The sequence below is a fragment of the Phocoena phocoena genome, chromosome 9, assembly GCF_963924675.1.
Source record: "Phocoena phocoena chromosome 9, mPhoPho1.1, whole genome shotgun sequence".
Lineage (NCBI taxonomy): Eukaryota > Metazoa > Chordata > Mammalia > Artiodactyla > Phocoenidae > Phocoena > Phocoena phocoena.
This window is the reverse complement of record NC_089227.1, coordinates 33,526,296-33,554,020: the sequence shown is the minus strand read 5'-3', so window position 1 is coordinate 33,554,020 and position 27,725 is coordinate 33,526,296. Positions and strand designations below refer to the sequence as shown.

Below are 27,725 nucleotides of genomic sequence, written 5' to 3'. Positions count from 1 at the left end.
ATGTTCCTTCTGGCAATCTTTCAAGAGATGGTACAAAAGAGCAGTGAGCTCCAATGAAAATGAAAGCATTACCATTTCCCTATAAGTTTTAATATGCATTTTGATTTTTTTAAAACTATATTCCTATGTTCTATGTTTTCTTAAAAATCCAGAACCAAGTTCTGCAAACAGAAAACCTCCTTCACACTGGCTGTAGAGCCCTGAGCATCCTCTCCAGTCCTTAGTTTCTTCACATGAAAAATGGGAATCATGCTGGCAAACACCACTGAGAAATAAAAGCGATCAGGCATAGAAAGCCTGTAGCCCTGTCCCTGGCCACAGAGTATTGTTTGCTTCTCCTCTCTCCCTACCTGTCTGCTGGCAAAATTCCAGTGTTCACATTGAGAGTCTCTAGATTATCTGGGTATCTGTGTGATGTAACTATGTTAGCTGTCATTTGTTTTAACTAAAAGAAATTAAAAGTAACTTTGAAAGGGAGAGAGGGCTTTTCTTTCCCTTCTCAGCAACAAAGCAGCTTAATGTTTGCATTTGAAACATATATAAAAATGCATATTTGATTATAAAACCCATCCTTGGATTTTGTGTTAGGCTGTGCTTTCACCAGGAAAAAATACTTTTTCAAACATGAAAAAAAGTAATACTTTTCTGAGTTTCTTTCTCTTTCACACACACACACACACACACACACACACAACCACACATACACACCCCTTTATTTTCCTTTCTCCCCCTACTCCCTCCTCCAAAACATACCCTTCAATTCTATACTTCCTCAGAAGTGGAGAATGCAGTTGCTCTCAAAACCTCTAAAGAATTTACTAGTATTAAAGCTCCAGTTAAGTCTCGCCTTTGTTTGGTCACAGGGTTTTTCATTCTGTCCAAAGCTGATTGAAGGTCTTGTAACACATCTCTGTAACTATTTCCGCAGTGAGCACTCCAAGTATAGAGAAAATCACAGGCAGGTTTCCACATCAACTATAAAGAAAAAACATTAAACTGGAGTAGTTTGGAAATAAATCAGAGAGGAAAATAGATGCTTTAAAAAAAAGGTTTAAAAGCCTCTTAAAACTTAAAAAGAAAATGGAATACCAATTACATATATACTTATTTAATGTCACAGAAAACATGTTTTAATAACTATCACTCCTCTGTTATATTCCTGTCTCTAAACCTCAAGATTTAACAAATAATGACCAGAAGTAGGGCTTTTTTTTTCTTGATTCATGATCTAAACATTGTTCATTGTCTTCATAGGAATACAAAATTCCTTGTGCAATTTTTTTATTGTAACAGATGTTATTGCGATAAACTTTTTGCTCTCTGACAGACTTTTAAGGTTAAAATAATAACTCTTTTATTGTAATGTGTCTGTGGAGATCTTTACCATACCACATATAACAAGAAGGAAGTATACAGTATATCTAATGATTTAAGTCATTTTATTTGAGCAAGTCTATAAACAAGGAAAAATGTAGCTTCACGATCAAGTCAAAAGGAAAGCAAAAATATAATTCTCTAATTAAAAAATAATTTAATGATACATTTTAATGACCAAAAGAGAGATAGATATTCAATACTTATTATGCTTTCCCTAAGCACCTACCCATACCAATGACCTCATTGTTTCCATAGAAATAAATGTACGCCAAAGAGGAACCTCACATACGAGGGTGTATGTAATGGTAACCAAGGCAACCAGGCTTAGAGAGAATAGAGACAAAGGCCGACCAAATAAGACAAATTGTGGAATACACACACACACACAGACACACACCCAGGTTAAAATACATTTTCTCTAGGAAAACAACAAAACGATCTCTGCACTTGTAATTGGAATATTTGGAATATAAACTTTGTTACTTGCTACTTATTTGGGTTCACTAAACTAATTCATTTGTGATTTTATCACTTTCAAAGTGCAGGAACACAGGTTGTTAGCTACATATTATACAGAGTTGCCCTCTTAAAACAGAGACTCAATTAACAGTAATATCACATGATAAAGGGCCTTGGGATATAATCCTTCACCTTCCACTGATACCCCCATATACCCTACAATTGAAGTTAAAAGAATGAAAGACCTAAATAAGGAGTTCTGTTATGTTTCAATTCACTCTATATGAAAGGCTATGCATCAGGCTCAAAGGATAATTTGATGTTATTTATCCAATTAGCATTCCCGGGAAGCCATGAACACCCATATTTTCACCTCTCTAGACAAAGCTCGAGTCTTCAAGCTATTGAATGGAAGATAATTATCAAAGTTAAACCCTATCTATGTAGTCATAATGCAGCAACAGAAATCATCCCATATTTCTGTATATAAGCTTTATCCTCACCAAGCTGATTTATAAAGAACTGTGAATGAGGTGTTCTCTCATCTATTTTTCTGAATATTCACATTGAAACCAAACCTCCCAAAGAGTAAGTCCCACTAATACTCTGCAATGGCAGATGAGGTGAGGCATATTAATAGAGCCTTTTTGGCAGATTCAATCTTGTCTATCACTGCTAAGATGCAAAAAAGCACTAAATGAGTAGATTATTCTGTAGTGGGAATAATCCCGTGACCCACTGTAAAAGCTTTGAGACCTGTATTCTATGTTGCATTCATTTAAAATTCCCTGATGCTCAACTAGCTGTTACATTATTTTTCAACTTGTTATATATTGTTTAAAATAATAGTGTTTATAGCTAAAGGCTTCTAAGACTTTATTCTAATCCCCTTAGTGACTGAGTCTGATAAAAAGATGTATTTGAAGATATTTTATGATAAACAGCAACTGAGAGCATTTCAGTACCAAGATAATGGCACAGTATCACTGAAAACAGATGTCTCTTTAAGAATTGCAGATGGGTAATTTACAGGTTGTGCACTACAGTGCAGATTCAAAGTACACATCTTCACTAACTTTCCTGGGTAGAAAAGCTCTGCATCACATATCTTGCTGCAACACAGTGCATTGCTATGTATAGAGAAGGCCTGAGGCACACTCAATGATGAAGGAGCCCCTTGCTGCTGTCAGAAGCAGGAAATACACCAAGGTGATATGGGAATTAGAAACTACAGATTCAGAAGTCCAATGATACATTTACCAACTTACTTAGGCAGAGGGCCACATAATCTCCTCAAGTCCGGCAATTTGTACTGATAGCAGAACAGTATGGTCAGCTCTTGCAATTCAGAGAAATGTGGAAAGATTGCTGAGTCCTGGACCCTAATTAGGACCTCTGAAAGTGTAAAAAGACTTTCCAGGAGTCCTCTGAATTAGTCAGAAATACAAGGAGGCATATTGCTCTACACTCACTGGAGATTCCCTGGAGTCTAAACCATAAGCTACCTAGAAATAGGTACAGTGGCTTTGGGCTAAAAATACTATGGCAGTGGTAAACTGCATGATTTGTACTAAAATACGAGCACATTTTGCATCCCATTTTTGCTCCTCTTTGTAGCAAATTAAGCCTGAATATTCCTTCAGTGCAAAATTTGTTCTGCTATATATAACATCATTGGTGGCTCTCAATACAGATGACAGAGAAACACCACTGTAGTACACATACAGTGAAAATATTTGAAATACATTGTTGTTCATTAATTAATTATTTCACTTATTAAATCAAAATTACTGAGTTACTGCTATAAGGAATTTTGTTTTCCTTTTGTAAAAAGGAATAAAATGTTGATATATAGCAGGGCTCTTGTTTTTAGAAGCTTTAAAGCATAGAAGGGAGATACATACTTGCACAAACACTGGCCCAATGTATGAATAGACAGGGTTTGATACTAAATAATGATTAAGAAAAACTCAAAAATTACTTGCACATTCTAATTCAGTGTAAGAAAAAAAAGGATAGTTCCATCAACCGAGAAGCACTATGGTGTAACAGAAAGAAAAATGAGTTTTGATTTCAGCATCCTGGGTTCACATCTGATTTCCATTGGGTATTGGATGGGTCAGTTAGAGTAAATTTATCAACTTATCTGAGCCTTGAATTTTTTAATCTATAAAATATGGGTAATAATCTCCATGTCTGTGTCCAAAGTACCTCATGAAATGTCTGGCATATTGTTTGCATTTAATGCTTTTCAGTAGGATATGGTGGAAAGTGGGTACTTTTTGGGTGAGGGAAAGATAAGCAGTCGGATTTTAGCCTTACTGAGTTTGAAGTAAAAAGGGGCTATCTCTTATTTCCAATAAGAAATTGGAATAGAGAGATGATCTCTAGGGAGTAGGCAAGAGTTTAGCGTCACTTGTGCTAAAATGATGGTGAAAAGCATGAGAGGAGAGGAAAATGCCACAGAGGAAAAAAAGGGATGAAAAATTTAACCTTTAATTAAGTCTACAGTTAGGGACCACAACTAAGAAAGAGAAGCAATAAAAGGATGGAGAGAAGCTAGTGTCAGAGTAATAGAAAATGAAGCAGATTGCTTCATGTTGCAAAAGTTAAGGGCTGATAGTATCCCCCAAAGGACATTCAGTGGTTTGCTGGAGCTGGCTCACACCAGCCTACTGTTCATATAGCCTCCCAATTCCATGTTCAGTGACATCACATTGTAAGATTAAAATCACCCATGTTGGGAGTTTTTACACCAAGGAAATGGGCAAAAGCTATAAGTTAGGGCTTTTCCTCCCTTGAAGAACTTGTAAAACATCTACCAGCATGGCACTCACTGAGGACATCTCTTTTCTGTTACGTCTTCTGCTACCTCGAAAATCAAGTGATGTGGAAACATGAAAGAAAACTGAGAAAATTCAGGATTTTGGCAATTGATAGGACTTTGGTAACCTTGGAGGAGGCAGTTTCAAGAGAGTGGTGGAAGGCAGACTGCAGGTATGAGCAGGTGCCAAGGAACTGGGAGCCACAGAACAAATGGGTCATGCCTGGAACTTGGAAGTTGACGTAAGAGAGACAAAGCTAGAAGTAGAAGCGGTGGAAAATGAAAGTACGTTTAAAAGGACAAAGGTCTGTATAAAGTAATAGTAATTGAAAGGAGAGTTTGGTTTGAAACCTAACTTAGCCAGGTGGAGAATTTAGGGTTGTTGAGGGCTAGAGAGGTAGCAAACGCAACATACTCAAGGAGAAAATTTAACTTTCTTTAGACAGAAAAGACACAAACACAGACAAACATTAAAATAATTGTGGGGCTTCCCTGGTGGCGCAGTGGTTGAGAGTCCGCCTGCCGATGCAGGGGACACGGTTTCGTGCCCCTGTCCGGGAAGATCCCACATGCCGCGGAGCGGCTGGGCCCGTGAGCCATGGCCGCTGGGCCTGCGCGTCTGGAGCCTGTGCTCCGCAACGGGAGAGGCCACAGCGGTGAGAGGCCCGCGTACCACACACACACAAAAAAAATTATGGTGTTGGGTCATGTAACTAAGGGGGCAAGTATCAAGAAAAATAGAGAGGGAATGGGTTCAAAAGCATATGTTGTAGTTATGTACTTGATACACTGATGAAAAATATTAAGAACTACGTTTTCCCTCAATAAGCAAGTCTCTGCCAGGCAGAGTAAATACAACTTTTTCTATACTGAGATTGCCTTAACAAAGCCTGATAGAAGTCCAGCTTTCATCAATGCAAAAGTCTAATCAGTTGTTTGTCATCCTTTGCGGTATAGATATATGACATTTGGACTCAAGTTCTTAAATACTTACATTTTTCTTCAGCATTTTTTAATTTTCTAAGATCATTCTATTTTTGTAATGAAAAGTGAACATATGTTATCACAGGCAAAGACACAAAAGGTAACTTCCATACATTAATTAACTACAGACTTTATGAAATTATGTCCAAATATACATACACATTAAGGCCACAAGGATTCTAAACTTTGTAATAAATTAAACAGAAAATGAAATCATTTTCTCTGGAAAAGTTTGAATGAATAAAATGAGTAGAATAAACAATTTTCTTTCCGGAATGATCTAAGTTAAGTCATCTAAAACTGGAAATGAGTTGTGGACTGCCAAGATCTCTTCCAGGTTTACATTATCTTATACCTATTCAGTGGTCTAAAAATAGTTCTTCCTCTCTTGCTCAGTGTTATGATTTAATGGAAAATATGCAGAAACGCTGCACTAATGCTTTGACTAATCAGAAGGAAAGCATGCTCTTCAGGGTTTGTTTTTCTTGAATTATTCCTGAGCACAAAACAACTTCCATCAGGCTTCTCATCTTTATCACAAATATCTGACACACAAGCATCATTCTTGCCCCTTTACTGTTAGCTTTTTGATGTTAACTTCATGGTGTTTATGGATTCATCTCTGAATAAGAAGCGTGAGGCTAATAAAAGCAGAGAGTTATTAATTTCTCATCTATGTGCTTTGATCTCTTTATATAAAGGGCAGCAGCATCAGTAGGCATTTAATCTACCAAAGCTGAGCAGTTTCTAAGCTCCCAGAATTTGTATAGTAGGAATATGTCTTTGGTTTATCTTCCAGATACTAGAGGACAAATAAGAAGGTAAAGGAGCAATGAAAAAGTAATAAGTGGGATGCCAAAAGAAATGAAATGGAATAGAGCTTAAAAAAAAAAAGTTTTCTAAATTTAGAGTGCTTGTTTCCAAAAGCCAATCAGACTCACTAGATAACGAAATGCAACATGAACAAAAGCAATTCAAATTTGAGCAAAGCACTCTATGTCTCTTTTTAGCTCATAAAATATGAATAGTATAAAGAATGCAAGTGGTTTTAACTACCTTTGGATAATTACATTTTGCCACATTAAAGGATTAATAATCCACCTACTTTCCTCATAAAATGATTGGAGCAACATTTCATTTTAAGTACACTTATCTGAAGAAGTATCAAGGAAATTTGTCTCATTAATGATTATTATATGCATTTTATCTTCAGTGCATCATTTACAATATCGAGGTGGGCCTTCCATCACCTTTAATTGGTAACTACATAAATATTATTGAAATGAGGTTGCCGTTACCTTTAGAAAAGAAGGGAGACTAACATATCTGGGGTCCCTACTTCCTTAGAAAGGAGACGGTACTGGACTTGGTTAAAACTTGACCTAAGATTTTCTTGGAAAAGTCTCTTTGGGCACAGCCAGCTGTGTTTGCTCTAGAAATAACCACTTGAAACTTCAGGGGTTAAGCATGAGCCACAGGAAGACAGAGGACACATTCCTTACTACTGCATCAAAATAGTCTAACATCTTAGGAGAACCTGCTGGCTAAGCTATTCCAACCAATTCTTAATTAGGAAGAGACTACAGGTCACCTGGTTATAAATCCGAGGCCATCTCACTATTGTATTGCAACAAATTTATTTCAGTAGTAAACAGTTTTAATAAATGCTAATTTAAGTCTTATAATTAGCTGGGCTTTGGTTTTCTGAAATTTCCTATTGTTTGTGATCCCTAACAATAAATCTTAATAAAGAAAAATCTAAAATTGAATTCAAATATTAGTGTCTCTAAATACATTTTTAAATACCTTTGTAATATTTAACCTAATATGATTATTACTTCTATTTGATTTTCGGTGTGGTAATCAGATATATAATGCAGAATTAAACCAAAGATCATAGGAATACAATGTGTTACCCCAATGTATTACACTGTGATATCCTTTTTTCTTTATTCCATCGTCTCAAAAAATGGAGTATGTTTTCGGAATTAAAGATTATAGCACAAAGCATTATAGTACTGTACAAAATAAACAATGATAATCTAAATATTAGGTCACTGTGTCAAATCTCTAATACAAACAATGAAGATTTGAGATACATTTTACCAATGGTAGATGAATTTCCATATAATACTCTCCCCTTTTTAAAGAAATTATAAATATACTTCTTACTGTAAAAGAACAGCAAATCATAAATTTAAGTACTAAGGCTAGAACTGAGCCGGGCCCAGATACAGAACCAGACAATGCCACATCCCTGTAAGCAGAATCCAGGCATTGCAGTGTGAGTCGGAAAATCAGAAAACCATAAGACTTGAAGGACATTCCTTTTACCTTTTGCAAGAGATATTTTCCAAGGAAAATTAAATGTTGTTAAGCCAGTAAGAAAAAGTTGGTCAGCCAGGATTTTCTTTCTCATTTTTTCCATGCATTACCATTCTGCCAGTTTCTCAGAAGAGAAGGCTCAAAATCACTGCTGACTTTCCCCTTACCTACATTCTTTCTATAGTTACTCTCCACCATATTACTGAAAAATTAGTATACTTTATTCCCTTTTCCAAAATCACTCAGTGTCACACAGTTGTCAAATTTACCTCTTCCTCTTAGACAAAATAAATAATAATAAGATAACATATATTTAGCTATTACAATGTGCAAAGCATTTTCCCAAATATTTCACATATATTATCTCACTTAATCCTCCAAACATCTGATGAATACGATAGTATCATTGCTATCATTTTACAAAAAATGATTTTACAAAAAAAATGATTTTTTTACAGAAAAAAAAAAAGATTGCTAAAAAAGTCAAATGACTTGTCCAAGGTCTTAGGGCTAATAGATGGTAGAGCTGAAACAGAAATCCAGACAAGGAATCTTAACCTCTGCTCTGGCAGTCATTCAAGACTCTCCAAAATATATATATCCAACCATGTCTCCCCATAATTAATAAGATGCACTCTCTCCTCAAGCCCACATATTCTCCTCAGTGGTCTCTAGAAGTCATTGTATCCAGAAGCACTGAACTCCCCTTCAAGTCCTCTCCAATTATTCAAATGTTACCCATCCTTCAGGACTAGGATGTGCCCTCTGACAGCTCCTGCCTCTTTGATCTTCTATCGTTTAGTTAACTCTGAAAGAATTTATCATCAGCAGAGCAAGAGAATAACTGTGTGTAAAACAAACCTGGATTTAAATCCTAGTTCTGTCACTTAACAGCCATGTAATTCTGGATAGCTTACACAAATGCCTTCACTCTCAGTTTGCATATCTGTAAAAAGAGGATGGTTCTAATGTCTTCCTTACAAACTTTGTTAAAGTACATGAGATATTACAAAGAAAATGATCATAATGATTAGATGACACACAGTAAATATGCAATAAATTGCAACAACTATTATCATTCTCATTATTAGTTATATTTACTTATTTCAGCATCTAACCATATACTTGTTTAAAATATAACAATTCAAATATTAACAGTTTATCCCAATTCCCATGCCAAATGAAACTTGGCTTTAGAGAAAAAAATTCATATTTTTCATTCTGTTTGTGTTTGTTGTAGCTCCCAGGGATGCTGAGAACTGATAATGCTGAGATCTGATAATCCCAGAAAACATATTAATTGTACGGATTAATTTAATACTGAAAGCAAGGATACAGAGGCAAGATTCTAAAAAAGTAGGAAGAACTCCATATAGAATTTTTATTCACCTATAAAAGTACTAATAAAATTAGCTGTTTGAGGATTACCTACTTTCTCATTTTTAATCTAGACTTAGAATAAAGTGCTCTGAACACTACAGCTGTCAGTTAGAGAATGAGGAGGGAAAAGATTGTAGCTAGAAGATAGAACAGAGAATTAGATCCTCACTGATTAAGTACAGATGGCAAGAAGACATAAATATATCTTGCTGGTTACAGCTGTCTATAGGTGAGTGGTTTCTGAGATGAAAACATTACAATTAGGAATGTTCACTTCATTGGGCTTTCATAGGGAGGATGGCCCATTCTGATAAGTCAAATAAGAAATCAGCCTCAACAGGTTTATTGGAGCTCAGTGGGCACTGGTAGTAGGTAATTTAAAAGGGGAAGCGAACCCTTAGTGTCCTTAGTGAATAAATGTCCATATTGAATAAGAGGGAAAGAGCATAATCTTTATTGTTAGGCAGGGAACCAAGGTGAGAGAGTTGCTAGGGAAGTTATTATCATATATGGTAATAATCTCCAGAAGGTTAAATAAAGAGTACCTAATTTAGGCCTGTGAATATCTTGGTCCTGAAATCCCCAGCATTTCCACTTGTAAAATACAACTGTTTTTAAAATGCGCTATTTTTCTAATATTTTATTGATACCTATTTTTTTAATTAAAGCTCAGAAAAATTCCAATGAATTTTTACTAACTTTCACAGGAAAACCTTGGCAAGAGTTAAACATCTTTGTATAAGTATAAATAGGTTTTTTTCCCAAAAGAAATACTCTGAAAAACATGTTTTGCTTATAATCATATTCCAAGTTTTATAATTTTGCTTTCACGTAGGAATTACAATGTCATTGGAAAATTTCTTAAAATTTTCTTAAAATTTTACTTAGGGAGATGGTTAATTTAAAAGTGTTGTTCTCAGAAGTCTCCAGAGATAGACTTTTTTCATCTTAGAAAAGAATAAGGGAAAGCGGTGTGGGGGTGGGGTGGGGCGTGGGGGGTGGTGGTGTGATGAATTGGGTGATTGGGATTGACATGTATACACTGATGTGTATTAAAACTGATGACTAATAAGGACCTGCTGTATAAAAAATTAAATTAAATTAAATTAAAAAATTTAAAAAAAGAAAAGAATAAGAAGTGGTCAGAAGTACTGAAGAAAAATCTGACACACTATTAATAATCCATTCTTTAATTGGCTGAGGCTTGATGAAGATGTTGAGGCAAATTTTGATAGTATCCTATCATAGCTTGAAAAAAGAAAAAAGAAAAAGTGAAATGAGTTGCTTAAACTCTCCATCCTAACCGTAACTCCCAGCTCTGCCACTCAGCCACTATATTGGATTTGGACTGGATGGTCAGAGTGTAATAAAGTGCAAGGACCCCGAAGTCAAGGTTTGTGCTCCAAAACTCGTTCCATGACTTCCTAGCTACGCATGTTTGAGCAAGTTACTTAGCCTCCCTACAGCTTAGATAACATTAGTAGCTGCCCCACAAGTTTTTGTTGAAAGGATTAAATAAGTTAATTTTTGAAATGTTACTGGAATAGTGGCTGGCACAGAGTAAGTGCCACATAACTACTAGATAAAATAAAAATAGAACAAAGGAAAAAGGGAGAAGTTGAAAAGCAAGGAAAGTGAGTGAAAAGAACCTGATTGTAGACATTGGCACACATAGGAGGAAATTCTCTAAATTTGTGCCCACTGAGGAAGTGAGATAAAGGAAATAAAAGCAGCATGGGAACCACAGAACTTGTTATCTCCCTGCCCCAATTTCAATTCCCTCCCTCTGTACACCCTACCCAGAACTAATATAAGTATGTTTTGAAATCAACTGCTTAACTTGTAAATTGATCATATTTAAGAATCATCTCCTTCCTAGGAGAAAAATATTGTACAACTATTTTTTTTCAGAGAGATGGAAATCAGCATATATTTACCCTTTACTTTACATGGCCTAAAAGGTAAAGATTCTCATAGATTATTTGGAATAGCTTCAGGCCAATATGCCGAGAATTATTTTCTAAACATTTAACAATATGCATCAAAGTGGGATTAGTGTTAATCCCAATAGATTGAACAATAGCCCCTAGAAAGACACATAGGGGCTTTCCTTTCTGCTTCTGAGTGTTTATCAGCCTCAGGCGTAGACTTAGTCATTTCTGATTCGGGCTGTGCAAAAGTAAATAAAGGAAAAGTAGCCTGTTGGCCTCCATGAAGATTCCAGGGAGGACAAACTGTAAACAACCACAATCAGGGAGAAGTTGGATACTTAACAAAAAACTCTTTGATAAATAGCCCTCTGATAAACAACTCTAAATAAAACCTTTTTAAAAACAGAGCTTATTAAGAAAAAAATAAGTCCTGATTTCAATGAGACAACGTTTTTTAAAAGATTTTTTTTTAGAGCCATTTTAGGTTCACAGCAAAATTGAGAGGAAGGTATAGAGATTTCCTGTTTATGCCCTGCCCCCACCACATGCACAGCCTCCCCATTATCAACATCCTTCACCATAGTGGTATATTTGGTACAACTGATGAATCTACACTAATATATCATAATCACTCAAAGTCCATAGTTTACTGTAGGGCTGACTCCCAGTGTTGTACATTCTATGGGTTTGAACAAATATAAAATGTTATGTATCCATCATTATGGTATCATACTGAGTACTTTCACTGCCCTAAAAATCCTCTGCGCTCTGCTTATTTATCCTTCCCTCCCAACCCCTGACAACCACTGATCTTTTCCCTGTCTCCATAGTTTTGACTTTTCCAGAATGTCATATATTTGGACTCGTACAGTATATAGCCTTTTCAGATTGGGTTCTTTTGCTTAGTAATGTGCTCTTAAGGTTCCTCCATGTCTTTTCATGGTTTCATAGCTCATTTCTTTTTAGTGTTGAATAATATTCCATTGTCACACAATATTCCATTGTACCACAGTTTATTTATCCATTCACCTACTGAAGGACCTCTTGGTTTCTTCCACGTTTAGTAATTACGAATAAAGTTGCTATAAACATTCATGTGCAGGTTTTTGTGTGGACAAAAGTTTTTAATTCCTTTGGATAAATACTAAGGAGCATGACTGATGGATCACATACCAAGAGTATGTTTCATTTGCCAGAAACAGCCAAGGTGCTCCAAAGCGATTGTATATTCCCACCAGCAATGAGTGAGGGTTCCTGTTACTCCATATCCTCAACAGTATTTGGTGTGGTCAGTGTTCTGGATGTTGGCCACTCTAATAGGTATGTAGCGGTATCTCAATTACACAATTTTTTAGTCAGTTAACTAAAATATCAGAGTAGCATATCACGTACAGTACTGTTCCTTTTTTATTTCTTAAAGATTTCTCTTTTTGGCTCATTCAGTAAAAACTGATCTGTAGGTTGTAATGCCCTTCTTAGTATATAGAGATAAATGTAATCTATGCAAAGGAAGTATGGCTTCAGCCTTTGGCTAGTCGTGGCTAAAGAATCTTGTTTAGAGAGTCAGGTTTCAGGAAACCAGAAGCCAGCCTGCTGAGACTTCCACTGTAGCTGCTAGAATTCAACTAACTTGATTTGACTCTTGACCCTTCATGGAAAAGCTTGTCTTGTCCTGCACACCCAGATGACATAGTTACTTCAAAGTAAGAAAATTTTCTCAAGAAATTAATACCCAGTTCTATGCTCATAAAGGAAGTAGCGAATACAGCTTTTGCCTCCTGTCAAGTCATCATCTAACTAGAGAGATAATCTTTCCTTAACTGAAATATCTTGAAAATGTTTACACCCATGTAAGAGAAAGATACAGAAGATTTTATATGTGCTCATCACTGGAATATTTTTATTTAAGTCAATAAAAACTGATTCACATTTCTTTATGGTATTAAATAGAGAAAATATTTATCTAACTTACACCTAATAGTATACCTTTGTTTTAATATTAATAAACATTTGCATTTTAAGTATTTACTTTGTTCTACATGCTGTCATTCTGTATCTGATGTCTATAGTTATTGTATGCAAAACTGTAAAGGAGATAATGCTCGTAGATATCTCTAGCTATCATTACCAATGAACCCCACACCATCTTCTCTCTTAATGCTTTTTGTCACCAAACATTATTTACCACCAATGACTAAGTCTGTGCCTGAGGCTAATAAATATTAATTATTATGTCCTTTTTCCTTGTCATGACTGGGCCGCAACTCTTCCCTTCAAAGCTTATCTGTTCTCTGCCTCAAGTTATTATAGCCCTACATACTAACTGCCTATTTAATTTGGTCAATTTATTTGATAAAAGGCCATGGAGATATGCAATCCAATAGGAGAAACATCAGTATATTTTAAAGGTTCTTAATACCTTTAAAGAGTGATGTGTGTATATTTCAGATAATATCAATGGTTATAGGGGCAGTGACTTCAGTTAGTGGATCCTCTAGAACACTCAATCAATCCACGTATGCAGGGCACTCTTGATTGCATTTGATTTACCTGGTCTGCAGTTTTTCACTATTTAGACAAATAGAAATCTTACCTCTACAGCAACATCTCCAGCTTTTCCTTGGTGAGGAATTTCATATGCCTCCATTTGTCGCTTTGTGAGTCGTACTAACTTTTCAGCTAGTTTCCTCCAGCCTTTTCCAAGCTTGACAGCTGGAGTCAGACTAGCAGCCTCTTGGACGAGATGTGCTACTAACCCCTGGCAATCAGTCTTCAGCAGAGCCTGCAGCAACAATTGCATGTCATAATTAAAAGCAACTAATTTGAGCTTTTTTCTATAAATTAAATTTGTCATTACATATTCTGGAAACTGGCATCCTTTTTCTCACCACACATATATTTGAATTTTCTAAAATTCAAAGAGTTGATTTACTTTTTAAGCAAATCCAACAAGCAAAGTACAGAGACCACAACTAGATCAGAATTAGGGGAGATTTAGGACTAACTCATTAACTAATTATAGGGGCTTGAGTAAACCACTGAATTAATATATTTCTTAATATCCTTAATTACAAAAGGAAGAAGTTGAATTAGCCCCTTCCAAAGATACCCTGAGGTTCTAGCAGTCAATAATTTATCAACCCAGGGATGATTATTTACTATATGAACAGTAATTACTTTCCTTACCAGAGGACTGGCTACAGGATTTCTATAGAGGGAGCACACAGTTGCTGGTACATTATTCTATTTTTTTAATCAAAATGTGATTTAAAACTTCCCAGAATCATGTGTATTGCATAAAAAATGAAACACTCTGACAACCTTGAACAAAGCTATTGATATGTATGACTTTAAAAAAATTTACTCTCTCCATTCACCACCAGTGTAGTTTTGCTAAATTTAAATCTCAAGGTATCAAATATAAAACACTGAGGTTTCAACAATGCACACTGGAAAACCTTCAGACTCTTTCTTCCTTAATTAAGCATCTGAGATTTGTCAGTCACCATGCATGTTTTAAAACAAGTCTATGACTTTCTCTTTTGCCTTGAATATATTTTTAAAATACGAGATTAGATTTATCTATCTCTTTTCTGTTCAGATAAAGATGTTTGGTAGCCCTTCATCATTTAATGGCACTTAAAAGCTTTATCATTATGAAACAATAAGTAAAAATGAATTACCAAGTAAGTACACTTACTATGCAAATGAAGTTTCAAGGGGTAGCCTCTACACAATATGCTTCATTGTCTTCTGGTCAGATAGCCAGGCCTTAGCTCTTTCCATTCAGAAATTCTGAAGCCTCCACTGAGGCAAAATATAAAATTTTAGGAACTACTCCCTTGAATGAGCTCTCCACCAGCACTGGCTAGTTAGTCACCAAAGCTACTCAGTTATCACACACCAACACAGAGCAGGTGTAACCAGGCTTAAACTTTCAGATCATTTGGCCAATATAACCTTTTTTGCCACTAAGAGAAACAAGAAAGCAATTTTCAATTCAGACTTTCATGGCTCCATGCTGAACATGAGCTATGAGAGGTAATGAGCTATTGTAAAATGCATGTGCAGCTTCAACCAGGTAGATCAGCCAATGACTATAAATGGCCTGGGTTAAGTGAGAATGCAGCACACCATCATAAAACCACCTATTTAACAATCAGATATTGGACTTTAAAAATTCACCCCTCACAGTATCACTGTAGAAACATAAAAATAACAGAAGGAGAGGGATTGTTTTATATATATAGTTCTTTATTATATAAATTATTGTTAACATCACAGAATAAATTTCTCTCCAAAAATTTCTCTCCTCCTTTTGCACTTCGGTTAAAACTTTGCTCCTCTACATGAACCTGCCTCATCTATGTGAAGATCTACATCTCTTACAGAGCACCAGCTTTGCACAGTTATAGTGATATTTACTAGACACCAACATACGTACTCAAACAAATATTTTTACACACACGCATGCATTGTTAATACCTTTGTTTCAGGAAGACATAGTGGTCTTACGTGTGGCTTTGGAACCAAAAAGGTTTCAAATCCCATCTCTGATACTAACCAACTGTCAGAACTTGGGCAAGTTGCCCAACCGCCCAAGACTCAGTTTCCTCTATTTGAAGATGAAGATACTAACTAGACTTACCCTGTAGAGTGGTTAAAATGACTAAATGAGAGAGCATGTATAGAATGTTGGGGACAGTGCCAAACACACAGAGAACCCTAGAGAAGCGGTATATATCATTATTATTATTTATACAGTCACATTTTAGCCATTTTTAGAAATAATGCTCTTGATTTTTTTTTTTTTTACTTTTATAAAATACTGAATTTCTACATTTAAGGCAAAATAGTTCTTCATCTTTTTTATAGATCTCTGCTGAGCCTTACACTGGGGTGAATGCTATGTTGAAAAAAAAAAAAGAATCCTAAGAGTCCTATTAAAACATGAAGATTAAGAAGGGAATTAGCAATATCATTTTTGGATTGTGATGCATTGCATACAAAGGATGAATATTAAATTGCTAAAGTTAAAGACACTGGTGATATGTCTAAAAAACACTAAAAAGTGAACCTATACCAATGGCCAAGTTAACTAGCTTTGTTTCAGTTTGTTCTTATTTACTTTCATGTAATTGGAGCTTCTCTGATATTTTAAGAGCTATCTAAATATTTGAAAAAGGGAAAGAAGGGATCTCTTAACTGTTATGCTCTAGCACAAACAGAATCTTTAATCTTCCATTAAAGGAAGATCCTTGGGGGCCTAGTTTCTGGGAAAATCACAATTGAATGTCAAATCTAAGAAACCAGTTATATCATCTTGTAGGCAAAGCTCTATATTTGCTGTAAAGTGACTTCAATTTACTTGAGACTGCTGAGAATTTTTTAACTACTCTCATATGTTTACTTATAAATATTGCCAATAAAGTTCTCTATGGTAAATAAATTACTGTAATCAAGCAATACTCACCACAGTAAGTTCATAAAGAAACTTCCTGGTATTTCTATCTGCATGAAAATCTTCCTTTAACTTCTTTACAACATAAGAAACTTTTTCTGATTCTTTGTCTGCTTGTATTCGATCAAAATCTTCCAGTGCCAGATGTGAGTAACCTAGGACATCAGCTAAAACTTTCCAATCATAAACTTTTTCTGACACCAAGGTCAATACAACTGAGTAGTTGTAAGTCAGTTTTTTAAGAGGCAGGGTAATTTGTTCAAGAAGATTCCTGGTTTTGAAGACATTATCTGACATAGACATTACTTGTTCCTTTTCAATCACCTTGACATTTTTGCAATGTAAAAGTCCAATCCTACCTCTCAGGACTCCCACATACCATTCTTTCACTTTGGACCGTCCAATGGCTTTTACTTTACCTTCTCCAAGAAGAGCTACTGTGTCCCCTTTGAAATATTCAGGTAAGTAGTCAATCTTGCTTTGTCTTAGCACTGTCTTCAGGGTTACCCCATAGTTGGCAAAGTTCAAATTTTTGTTTTGAAATGTAGGATATTTAACATGCACTGTTGGTAATAAAGGAGCAGACTTGATTTCCTTCTCCTTCTGCAAATCACCTGGCAGATTTGAGAGGCTTTTTAGGTTTGGGGCTGGATCAGGTGCAGTAATAAAGAACTGTGTAACTGGCCTACCATTGGGAGGCTCCACTTGAACACGGAAAACAAACAAGTGCATTTCTCTGGAGTCAACTAAAGAGAATAATAATTGTTGATGAACTACTTGACCTGATTGCAACTGCTTTTGTTTAATTTCTTTCCCTTTTCCTTCTACCTTTACTTCAAAATCAGGATCACATGAAAAGACAGAAATACTTAAATCTTGTGGCTTTTCAAGTAAGAAGGAATGCTTCCCCCAAGGCTGAAACACACTGGAGATGTGCTGTGTTTCCCACCCTTCTTCTTTTTTTTTTTTTTTTTTTTTTTGCGGCTCAGCGGCCATGGCTCACGGACCCAGCCGCTCTGCAGCATGTGGGATCTTCCCGGACCAGGGCACGAACCCGTGTCCCCTGCATCGGCAGGCGGACTCTCAACCACTGCGCCACCAGGGAAGCACCTCACCCTTCTTAATATCAGAGATTGTAAGCCTTCCTGGCATATAACTATGTCCACAAACTGTGAAAATAGCAGCGAAACTGGGATGGATATATTTATGCCCATAAGTTCCAACCGAGGTGGTTTTGTGGATATAATCCTAAATGGTGGCAGCTGGTGACTGAGTACCTTTAGTTTGTGCAGCAACCACTAGATACATTGCCTGACTCAAGTCTACTAGCTTGACTTGGATGGTGTCTTTATAAATGTAGCAATTGTTTAATACTTTAAAAGGGCCTTCTTTACCCAGGCTGTGAAAACACACCACTTCTGTCATGACTTGGCTGAAAGGATCCTCTTTCACTTCAGCTCCAATTTTCATCTCTAGCAAAATGGCTTCCATTGTGTTAAGGATACCTAACATGATTCCCAACAGTGGGCTTACAGTGCATGAAAGATCATGGTTTAGCATCTGTGGAGGATCTAGAAAAGCCCTTCGAGATACCTGTTGGTATTCTCCCACAGCTACATGGCCTTGGGGCACATGAACAGTGATATCTGATTCAGGTAATTGTACTGACCCTCCCTGGTAGTTTAATTTGCAAACTATTGTGGTCTCTGCAACTTGTGTTTGGGCCCATCCAGGACTCTGATTAATTGTATTCAAATCTAGGCAGGAGCAGGCCAGGTGGTGTTGACTTAACCAAGCCATTCTATAAGCCTCTCGATCATTTTGAAGCCATTCTAAGTCTTGTTCTAAGATCTGGTCAGAGTTATGTATATTCTGATGGGCATGTGCTGTGTCATCTAAAATGTCCAAAAGTTCTGAAACACTTTTAGATCTTTCAGATTTCCTTGAGGAAGACTGCCTAAGCAACTGATGCACGTCAAGTTCATCACCAGAAGAACCAAAAGAATTTCCAGTTTCTACTTCTCTAAAAAAAAGAAAAGGATCTTCCTTCAAGATGGAAATATTATGTCTCTTCTGGTTATTTCTTAGCTGAATTATGTCATCCAAAAATGGGTTAGATGCGGACAGTTCATTCCAGAATGGATTCATAGCATTGGAAGCACTATTGCCATGAAGTGTGAAATCATCAGGCCAATTGAAAGGCAAAACTGGGTCTGGTTGTTACTTAAACAAAAACAAAGAAAAACAAAGATGAAGTGGCATTCTGAGATATAACCAACATTAATTCTTATTATAGCTAAAAAACTGAAAGTTTTTATTTGCTTTTTGATCTCCAGTCTAATGAATACTACAAAATTAATGTTAAATTTGGTCAAATTTTCATGTTGTGAGGAAAGAGATATTGTTTGACCAGATTATTTGACCATATGTAATGTTACTTTATCTTAAGACATTATGATTTATAAACAAATGTATAGCAACTTAGATAATAATCATTTAACACATCTTCTTGAAAATGATCCAGACTACAAACATTTATGCCTTGGTTTTTTTTTTTTTACATCTTTATTGGAGTATAATTGCTTTACAATGGTGTGTTAGTTTCTGCTTTATAACAAAGTGAATCAGCTATACATATATATATGTTCCAATATCTCTACACTCTTGTGTTTCCCTCCCTCCCACTCTCCCTATCCCACCCCTCTAGGGGGTCACAAACCACCGAGCTGATCTCCCTGTGCTATGCAGCTGCTTCCCACTAGCTATCTATTTTACGTTTGGTAGTGTATATATGTCCATGCCACTCTCTCACTTTGTTACAGCTTACCCTTCCCCCTCCCCATATCCTCAAGTCCATTCTCTAGTAGGTCTGTGTCTTTATTCCTGTCTTACCCCTAGGTTCTTCATGACATTTTTTTTTTCTTAGATTCCATATATATGTGTTACCGTACGGTATTAGTCTTTTCTCTTTCTGACTTACTTCACTCGGTATGACAGACTCTAGGTCCATCCACCTCACTACAAATAACTCAATTTCGTTTCTTTTTATGGCTGAGTAATATTCCATTGTATATATGTGCCAAATCTTCTTTATCCATTCATCTGATGATGGACGCTTCAGTTGTTTCCATCTCCGGGCTATTGTAAATAGAGCTGCAATGAACATTGTGGTACATAACTCTTTTTTTTTTTTTTTTAACATGACTCTTTTTGAATTATGGTTTTCTCAGGGTATAGGCCCAGTAGTGGGATTGCTGGGTCATATGGTAGTTCTATTTGTACTTTGAACCTCCATACTGTTCTCCATAGTGGCTGTACCAATTCACATTCCCACCAGCAGTGAAAGACTGTTCCCTTTTCTCCACACCCTCTCCAGCATTTATTGTTTCTAGATTTTTTTTGATGATGGCCATTCTGACTGGTGTGAGATGATATCACATTGTAGTTCTGATTTGCATTTCTCTAATGATTAATGCTGTTGAGCATTCCTTCATGTGTTTGTTGGCAGTCTGTATGTCTTCTTTGGAGAAATGTCTATTTAGGTCTTCTGCCCATTTTTGGATTGGGTTGTTCATTTTTTTGTTATTCAGCTGCGTGAGCTGCTTGTAAATTGTGGAGATTAATCCTTTGTCAGTTGCTTCATTTGCAAATATTTTCTCCCATTCTGAGGGTTGTCTTTTGGTCTTGTTTATGGTTTCCTTTGCTGTGCAAAAGCTCTGAAGTTTCATAAGGTCCCATTTGTTTATTTTTGTTTTTATTTCCATTACTCTAGGAGGTGGGTCAAAAAGGATCTTGCTGTGATTTATGTCATAGAGTGTTCTGCCTATGTTTTCCTCTAAGAGTTTGATAGTTACTGGCCTTGCATTTAGGTCTTTAATCCATTTTGAGCTTATTTTTGTGTATGGTGTTAGGGAGTGTTCTAATCTCATACTTCTACATGGTACCTGTCCAGTTTTCCCAGCACCACTTATTGAAGAGGCTGTCCTTTCTCCACTGTACATTCCTGCTTCCTTTATCAAAGATAAGGTGACCATATGTGCATGGGTTTATCTCTGGGCTTTCTATCCTGTTCCATTGATCTATCTTTCTGTTTTTGTGCCAGTACCATACTGTCTTGATTACTGTAGCTTTGTAGTATAGTCTGAAGTCAGGGAGCCTTTTTCCTCCAGCTCCATTTTTCGTTCTCAAGATTGCTTTGGCTATTCGGGGTCTTTTGTGTTTCCATACAAATTGTGAAATTTTTTCTTCTAGTTCTGTGAAAAAAGCCAGTGGTAGTTTGATAGGGATTGCATTGAATCTGTAGATTGCTTTGGGTAGTAGAGTCATTTTCACAATGTCGATTCTTCCAAGCCAAGAACATGGTATATCTCTCCATCTATTTGTATCATCTTTAATTTCTTTCATCAGTGTCTTATAATTTTCTGCATACAGGTCTTTTGTCTCCTTAGGTAGGTTTATTCTTAGGTATTTTATTCTTTTTGTTGCAATGGTAAATGGGAGTGTTTTCTTGATTTCACTATCAGATTTTTCATCATTAGTGTATAGGAATGCCAGAGATTTCTGTGCATTAATTTTGTATCCTGCTACTTTACCAAATTCATTGATTAGCTCTAGTAGTTTTCTGGTAGCATCTTTAGGGTTCCCTATGTATAGTATCATGTCATCTGCAAACAGTGACAGCTTTACTTCATCTTTTCTGATTTGGATACCTTTTATTTCCTTTTCTTCTCTGATTGCTGTGGCTAAAACTTCCAAAACTATTTTGAATAAGAGTGGTGAGAGTGGGCAACCTTGTCTTGTTCCTGATCTTAGTGGAAATGCTTTCAGTTTTTCACCAATGAGGACGATGTTGACTGTGGGTTTGTCATATATGGCCTTCATTATGTTGAGGAAAGTTCCCTCTATGTCTACTTTCTGGAGGGTTTTTATCATAAATGGGTGTTGAATTTTGTCGAAAGCTTTCTCTGCATCTATTGAGATGACTATATGGTTTTTCTCCTCCAATTTGTTAATATGATGTATCACATTGATTTGCATATATTGAAGAATCCTTGCATTCCTGGAATAAACCCCACTTGATCATGGTGTATGATCCTTATAATGTGCTGCTGGATTCTGTTTGCTAGTATTTTGTTGAGGATTTTTGCATCTATGTTCATCAGTGATATTGGCCTGTAATTTTCTTTCTTTGTGACATTCTTGTCTGGTTTTGGTATCACGGAGATGGTGGCCTCGTAGAATGAGTTTGGGAGTGTTCCTCCCTCTGCTATATTTTGGAAGAGTTTGAGAAGGATAGGTGTTAGCTCTTCTCTAAATGTTTGATAGAATTCGCCTGTGCAGCTATCTGGTCTTGGGCTTTTGTTTTTTGGAAGATTTTTAAACACAGTTTCAATTTCAGTGCTTGTGACTGGTCTGTTCATATTTTCTATTTCTTCCTGATTCAGTCTTGGCAGGTTGTGCATTTCTAAGAATTTGTCCATTTCTTCCAGGTTGTGCATTTTATTGGCATAGAGTTGCTTGTAGTAATCTCTCATGATATTTTCTATTTCTGCAGTGTCAGTTGTTACTTCTCCTTTTTCCTTTCTAATTCTATTGATTTGAGTCTTCTCCCTTTTTTTCTTAAGGAGTCTGGCTAATGGTTTATCAATTTTGTTTATCTTCTCAAAGAACCAGCTTTTAGTTTTATTGATCGTTGTTATCGTTTCCTTCATTTATTTCTGATCTGATCTTTATGATTTCTTTCCTTCTGCTAGCTTTACTTTTTTTTGTTCTTCTTTCTCTAATTGCTTTAGGTGCAACGTTAGGTTGTTTATTCGAAATGTTTCCTGTTTCTTAAGGTAGGATTGTATTGCTATAAACTTCCCTGTTAGAACTGTTTTTGCTGCATCCCATAGGTTTTGGGTTTTCGTGTCTTCATTGTCATTTGTTTCTAGGTATTTTTTGATTTCCTCTTTGATTTCTTCAGTGATCACTTCGTTATTAAGTAGTGTATTGTTTAGCCTCCATGTGTTTGTATTTTTCACAGATCTTTTTCTGTAATTGATATCTAGTCTCATAGCGTTGTAGTCAGAAAAGAGACTTGGTACAATTTCAATTTTCTTAAATTTACCAAGGCTTGATTTGTGACCCAAGATATGATCTATGCTGGAGAATGTTCCCTGAGCACTTGAGAAAAATGTGTATTCTGTTGTTTTTGCATGGACTGTCCTATAAATATTAATTAAGTCCATCTTGTTTAATGTATCATTTAAAGCTTGTGTTTCCTTATTTATTTTCATTTTGGATGATCTGTCCATTGGTGAAAGTGGGGTGTTAAAGTCTCCTACTATGAATGTGTTACGGTCGACCTCCCCTTTTATGGCTGTTAGTATTTGCCTTATGTATTGAGGTGCTCCTATGTTGGGTGCATAAATATTTACAATTGTTATATCTTCTTCTTGGATCGATCCCTTGATCATTATGTAGTGTCCTTCTTTGTCTCTTCTAATAGTCTTCGTTTCATAGTCTATTTTGTCTGATATGAGAATTGCTACTCCAGTTTTCTTTTGGTTTCCATTTGCATGGAATATCTTTTTCCATCCCCACACTTTCAGTCTGTATGTGTCCCTAGGTCTGAAGTGGGTCTCTTGTAGACAGCATATATATGGGTCTTGTTTTTGTATCCATTCAGGCGTCTGTGTCTTTTGGTGGGACCATTTAATCCACTTACATTTAAGGTAATTATCAATATGTATGTTCCTATGACCATTTTCCGAATTGTTTTGGGTTTCTTATTGTAGGTCTTTTCCTTCTCTTGTGTTTCTTGCCTAGAGAAGATCCTTTAGCAGTTGTTGTAAAGCTGGTTTGGTGGTGTTGAGCTCTCTCAGCTTTTGCTTGTCTGTAAAGGTTTTAATTTCTCCATCAAATCTGAATGAGATTCTTGCTGGGTAGAGTAATCTTGGTTGTAGGTTTTTCTCCTTCATCACTTTAAATATGTCCTGCCAGTCCCTTCTGGCTTGCAGAGTTTCTGCTGAAAGATCAGCTGTTAAACTTATGGGGATTCCCTTGTGTGTTATTCGTTGTTTTTCCCTTGTTGCTTTTAATATGCTTTCTTTGTATTTAATTTTTGACAGTTTGATTAATATGTGTCTTGGTGTGTTTCTCCTTGGATTTATCCTGTATGGGACTCTGTGTGCTTCCTGGACTTGATTAACTATTTCCTTTCCCAAATTAGGGAAGTTTTCAACTATAATCTCTTCAAATATTTTCTCAGTCCCTTTCTTTTTCTCTTCTTCTTCTGGGACTCCTATAATTCGAATGTTGGTGCATTTAATGTTGTCCCAGAGGTCTCTGAGACTGTCCTCAGTTCTTTTCATTCTTTTTTCTTTATTCTGCTCTCCAGTAGTTATTTCCACTATTTTATCTTCCAGGTCATTTATCTGTCCTTCTGCCTCAGTTATTCTGCTATTGATCCCTTCTAGAGTAGTTTTATTTTCATTTATTGTGTTGTTCGTTGTTGCTTGTTTCATCTTTAGTTCTTCTAGGTCCTTGCTAAATGTTTCTTGCATTTTCTCTATTCTATTTCCAAAATTTTGGATCATCTTTACTATCATTATTTTGAAATCTTTTTCAGGTAGACTGCCTATTTCCTCTTCATTTGTTAGGTTTGGTGGGATTTTATCTTGCTCCTTCATCTGCTGTGTGTTTTTCTGCTTTCTCATTTTGCTTATCTTACTGTGTTTGGGGTCTCCTTTTTGCAGCCTGCAGGTTCGTAGTTCCCGTTGTTTTTGGTGTCTGCCCCCAGTGGCTGAAGTTGATTCAGTGGGTTGTGTAGGCTTCCTGGTGGAGGGGACTAGTGCCTGTGTTCTGGTGGATGAGGCTGGATCTTGTCTTTCTGGTGGGCAGGTCCACATCTGGTGGTGTGTTTTGGGGCGTCTGTGGACTTATTATGACTTTAGGCAGCCTGTCTGCTAATGGGTGGTGTTGTGTTCCTGTCTTGCTAGTTGTCTGGCATAGGGTGTAGAGCACTGTAGCTTGCTGGTCATTGAGTGAAGCTGGGTCTTTGTGTTGAGATGGAGATCTCTGGGAGATTTTCGCCGTTTGATATTATGTGGAGCTGGGAGGTCTCTTGTGGACCAGTGTTCTAAAGTTGGCTCTCCCACCTCAGAGGCACAGACCTGACTCCTGGCTGCAGCACCAAAAGCCTTTCATCCACATGGCTCAGAATAAAAGGGAGAAAAAGTAGAAAGAAAGAAAGAAAGAAAAAAAGAAAGAAAGGAAGGAAGGAAGGAAGAAAGAAAGAGTATAAAATAAAATAAAGTAAGATAAAATAAAATGTTATTAAAATAAAAATAATTATTAAGAAAAAAGAATTTTTTTAAGTAAGAAAAAACCAAAAAAAAAAAAAAAAAAAAAAACCCCAAAATCGGACGGATAGAACCCTAGGACAAATGCTGAAAGCAAAGCTATACGGACAAAATCTCACACAGAAACATACACATACACACTCACAAAAAGAGGAAAAGGGGAAAGAAATCATAAATCCTCCTCTCAAAGTCCACCTCCTCAATTTGGGATGATTTGTTGTCTATTCAGGTATTCCACAGATGCAGGGTACATCAAGTTGATTGTGGAGATTTAATCCGCTGTTCTTGAGGCTGCTGGGAGAGACTTCCCTTTCTCTTCTTTTTTCGCACAGCTCCCGGGGCTCAGTTTTGGATTTGGCCCCACCTCTGCGTGTAGGAGGGCGTCTGTTCTTTGCTCAGACAGGATGGGGTTAAAGAAGCCGCTAATTCGGCCGCTCTGGCTCACTCAGGCCACGGGGAGGGAGGGGTACAGAGTGCGGAGCGAGCCTGTGGGGGCGGCAGAAGCCAGCGTGACGTTGCACCAGCCTGCGGCGCGCCATGAATTCTCCCGGGGAAGTTGTCCCTGGATCCCGGGACCCTGGCAGTGGCGGGCTAATCAGACTCCCCGGAAGGGAGGTGTGGAGAGTGACCTGTGCTCGCACACAGGCTTCTTGGTGGCGGCAGCAGCAGCCTTAGCATCTCATGCCCGTCTCTGTGGTCCGCACTGTTAGCCGCGGCTCGCGCCCGTCTCTGGAGCTCCTTTAACCTCTTAATCCCCTCTCCTCGCGCACCCGGAAACAAAGAGGGAAGAAAAAGTCTCTCGTCTCTTCGGCAGGTCCAGACTTTTCCCCGGACTCCCTCCTGGCTAGCCATGGAGCACTAGCCCCCTGCAGGCTGTGTTCATGCTGCCAACCTCAGTCCTCTCCCTGTGCTCCGACCGAAGCCCGAGCCTCAGCTCCCAGCCCTGCCCGCCCCAGCGGGTGAGCAGACAAGCCTCTCGGGGTGGTGAGTGCCGGTCGGCACTGATTCTGTGCGGGAATCTCTCCGCTTTGCCCTCCGCACCCCTGTTGCTGTGCTCTCCTCCGTGGCTCCGAAGCTTCCCCCCTGCCACCCGCAGTCTCCGCACGCGAAGGGGCTTCCTAGTGGGTGGACTTTTCCTACTTCACAGCTCCCTCCCACTGGTGCGGGTCCCGTTCCTATTCTTTTGTCTCTGTTTATTCTTTTTTCTTTTGCCCTACCCAGGTACGTGGGGGAGTTTCTTGCCTTTTGGGAGGTCAGAGGTCTTCTGCCAGCGTTCAGTAGGTGTTCTGTAGGAGTTGTTCCACGTGTAGATGTATTTCTGATGTATCTGTGGGGAGGAAGGTGATCTCCGTGTCTTACTCTTCCGCCATCTTCCCCCTCTCTCCTATGCGTTGTTTTATATTTCATTTTCATGAAAGAATACCTCTGAACAAACAGAATAATTGGTCAATTATCCAGATTTTTCTAAACATTGAATGGTTGGTCTCATTACATCTAAATTATTCATTTAATGTTTTTCTTTTCTGATAAAAAAATATCAAATACGTCTGTGTACAGCTTAAATAATTTGTTAAAAGATAATATGCTGAACTAGACAATCATGCATTTCTTAGATTATTTTCTGATAACTTCGTAATGATAAATTTTAATAACACTGAATTTTTTCATGAAAAATGAACATTTCATGAAAATAAACGTTGAAAAAATAGACCACCATTAGACCACCACCACCTGAACGGATTCCCTGAAATTTTTCAAGTTCAAAAGGGCAAAGAACATGCTTATTACCACTGTAAAATGGAAACACGTGACTTTGGAAAGTGGGTATTTTAAGCATCAGCAACACATGAAAATACTTATATATCAACTATAATGAATTTCTATATATCTCAAAAATCTTGATTTTTTTTTTTTGTTTAGAGCAACTTACACTTGGTTATTTTGCAAAATATTGATAATGATTCTGTGGACTTTGTGAAGCTGGTGCTGCTTTAGAGAAAATGAAAGCTAAAATAGAAAAATGAGTTCAAGTAAGCTTTCAGACTTTTTTGTTTAGTACATATAGAACTATACATTGATTGAAATGAGCTTTAAGTGTCATATATTAAAAATCAAAAGACATGTTTTGAAAAATAAATGTTGCATTTCTTTTATTTTTACACTTTTCTTCAAACCCAGTTCCATCGGACTTTCTTAAAACTTACTTTTTCTCTGAGAATCTGTTCAATTCTTTTATACTGTATTTATTAGCCCACTCCAACATACAGAGATCTCCTTAACCCCAAAATTCATTATATTTACTGCAATATACCACTGATTTAATAGTTTTTGTCTCCTCATAATATTTATTATATGTTGTTTGACTATTTTATTTTCCTCTTTTTTTTAATGATAGTTTAAGTATTTCCATGGTAAAGTTTAGATTTTACCATTCTTTCAATCTTCTGTACCACTTTTCAGAGGTAGTTCTCCAGTAATTAGTGGTGGTGGAGGAAAAAATTACAATAATTATAAATTCTTGTACCTGTAATATTGCAATTTTTTGAGGATTTTTGGGCTTCCATGTCAAACAAATTTCCTTCAGACGTACTTCGTGAAATTCCTCCTGACCAAAAATGGGCTTTTTCACTGGTTAACAT

General features: G+C 36.9%; 1 protein-coding gene across 1 annotated transcript; it reads right to left on the bottom strand.

Moving 5' to 3' along the window:
* Positions 1-762: 762 nt before the first annotated feature.
* On the bottom strand, positions 763-27,725 carry MACC1 (MET transcriptional regulator MACC1). The gene is given in 6 exon segments (XM_065884305.1): positions 763-975; positions 13,874-14,062; positions 16,754-17,666; positions 17,841-18,952; positions 19,394-19,404; positions 27,611-27,725. Coding segments are annotated over 6 exon segments (2,553 nt in total).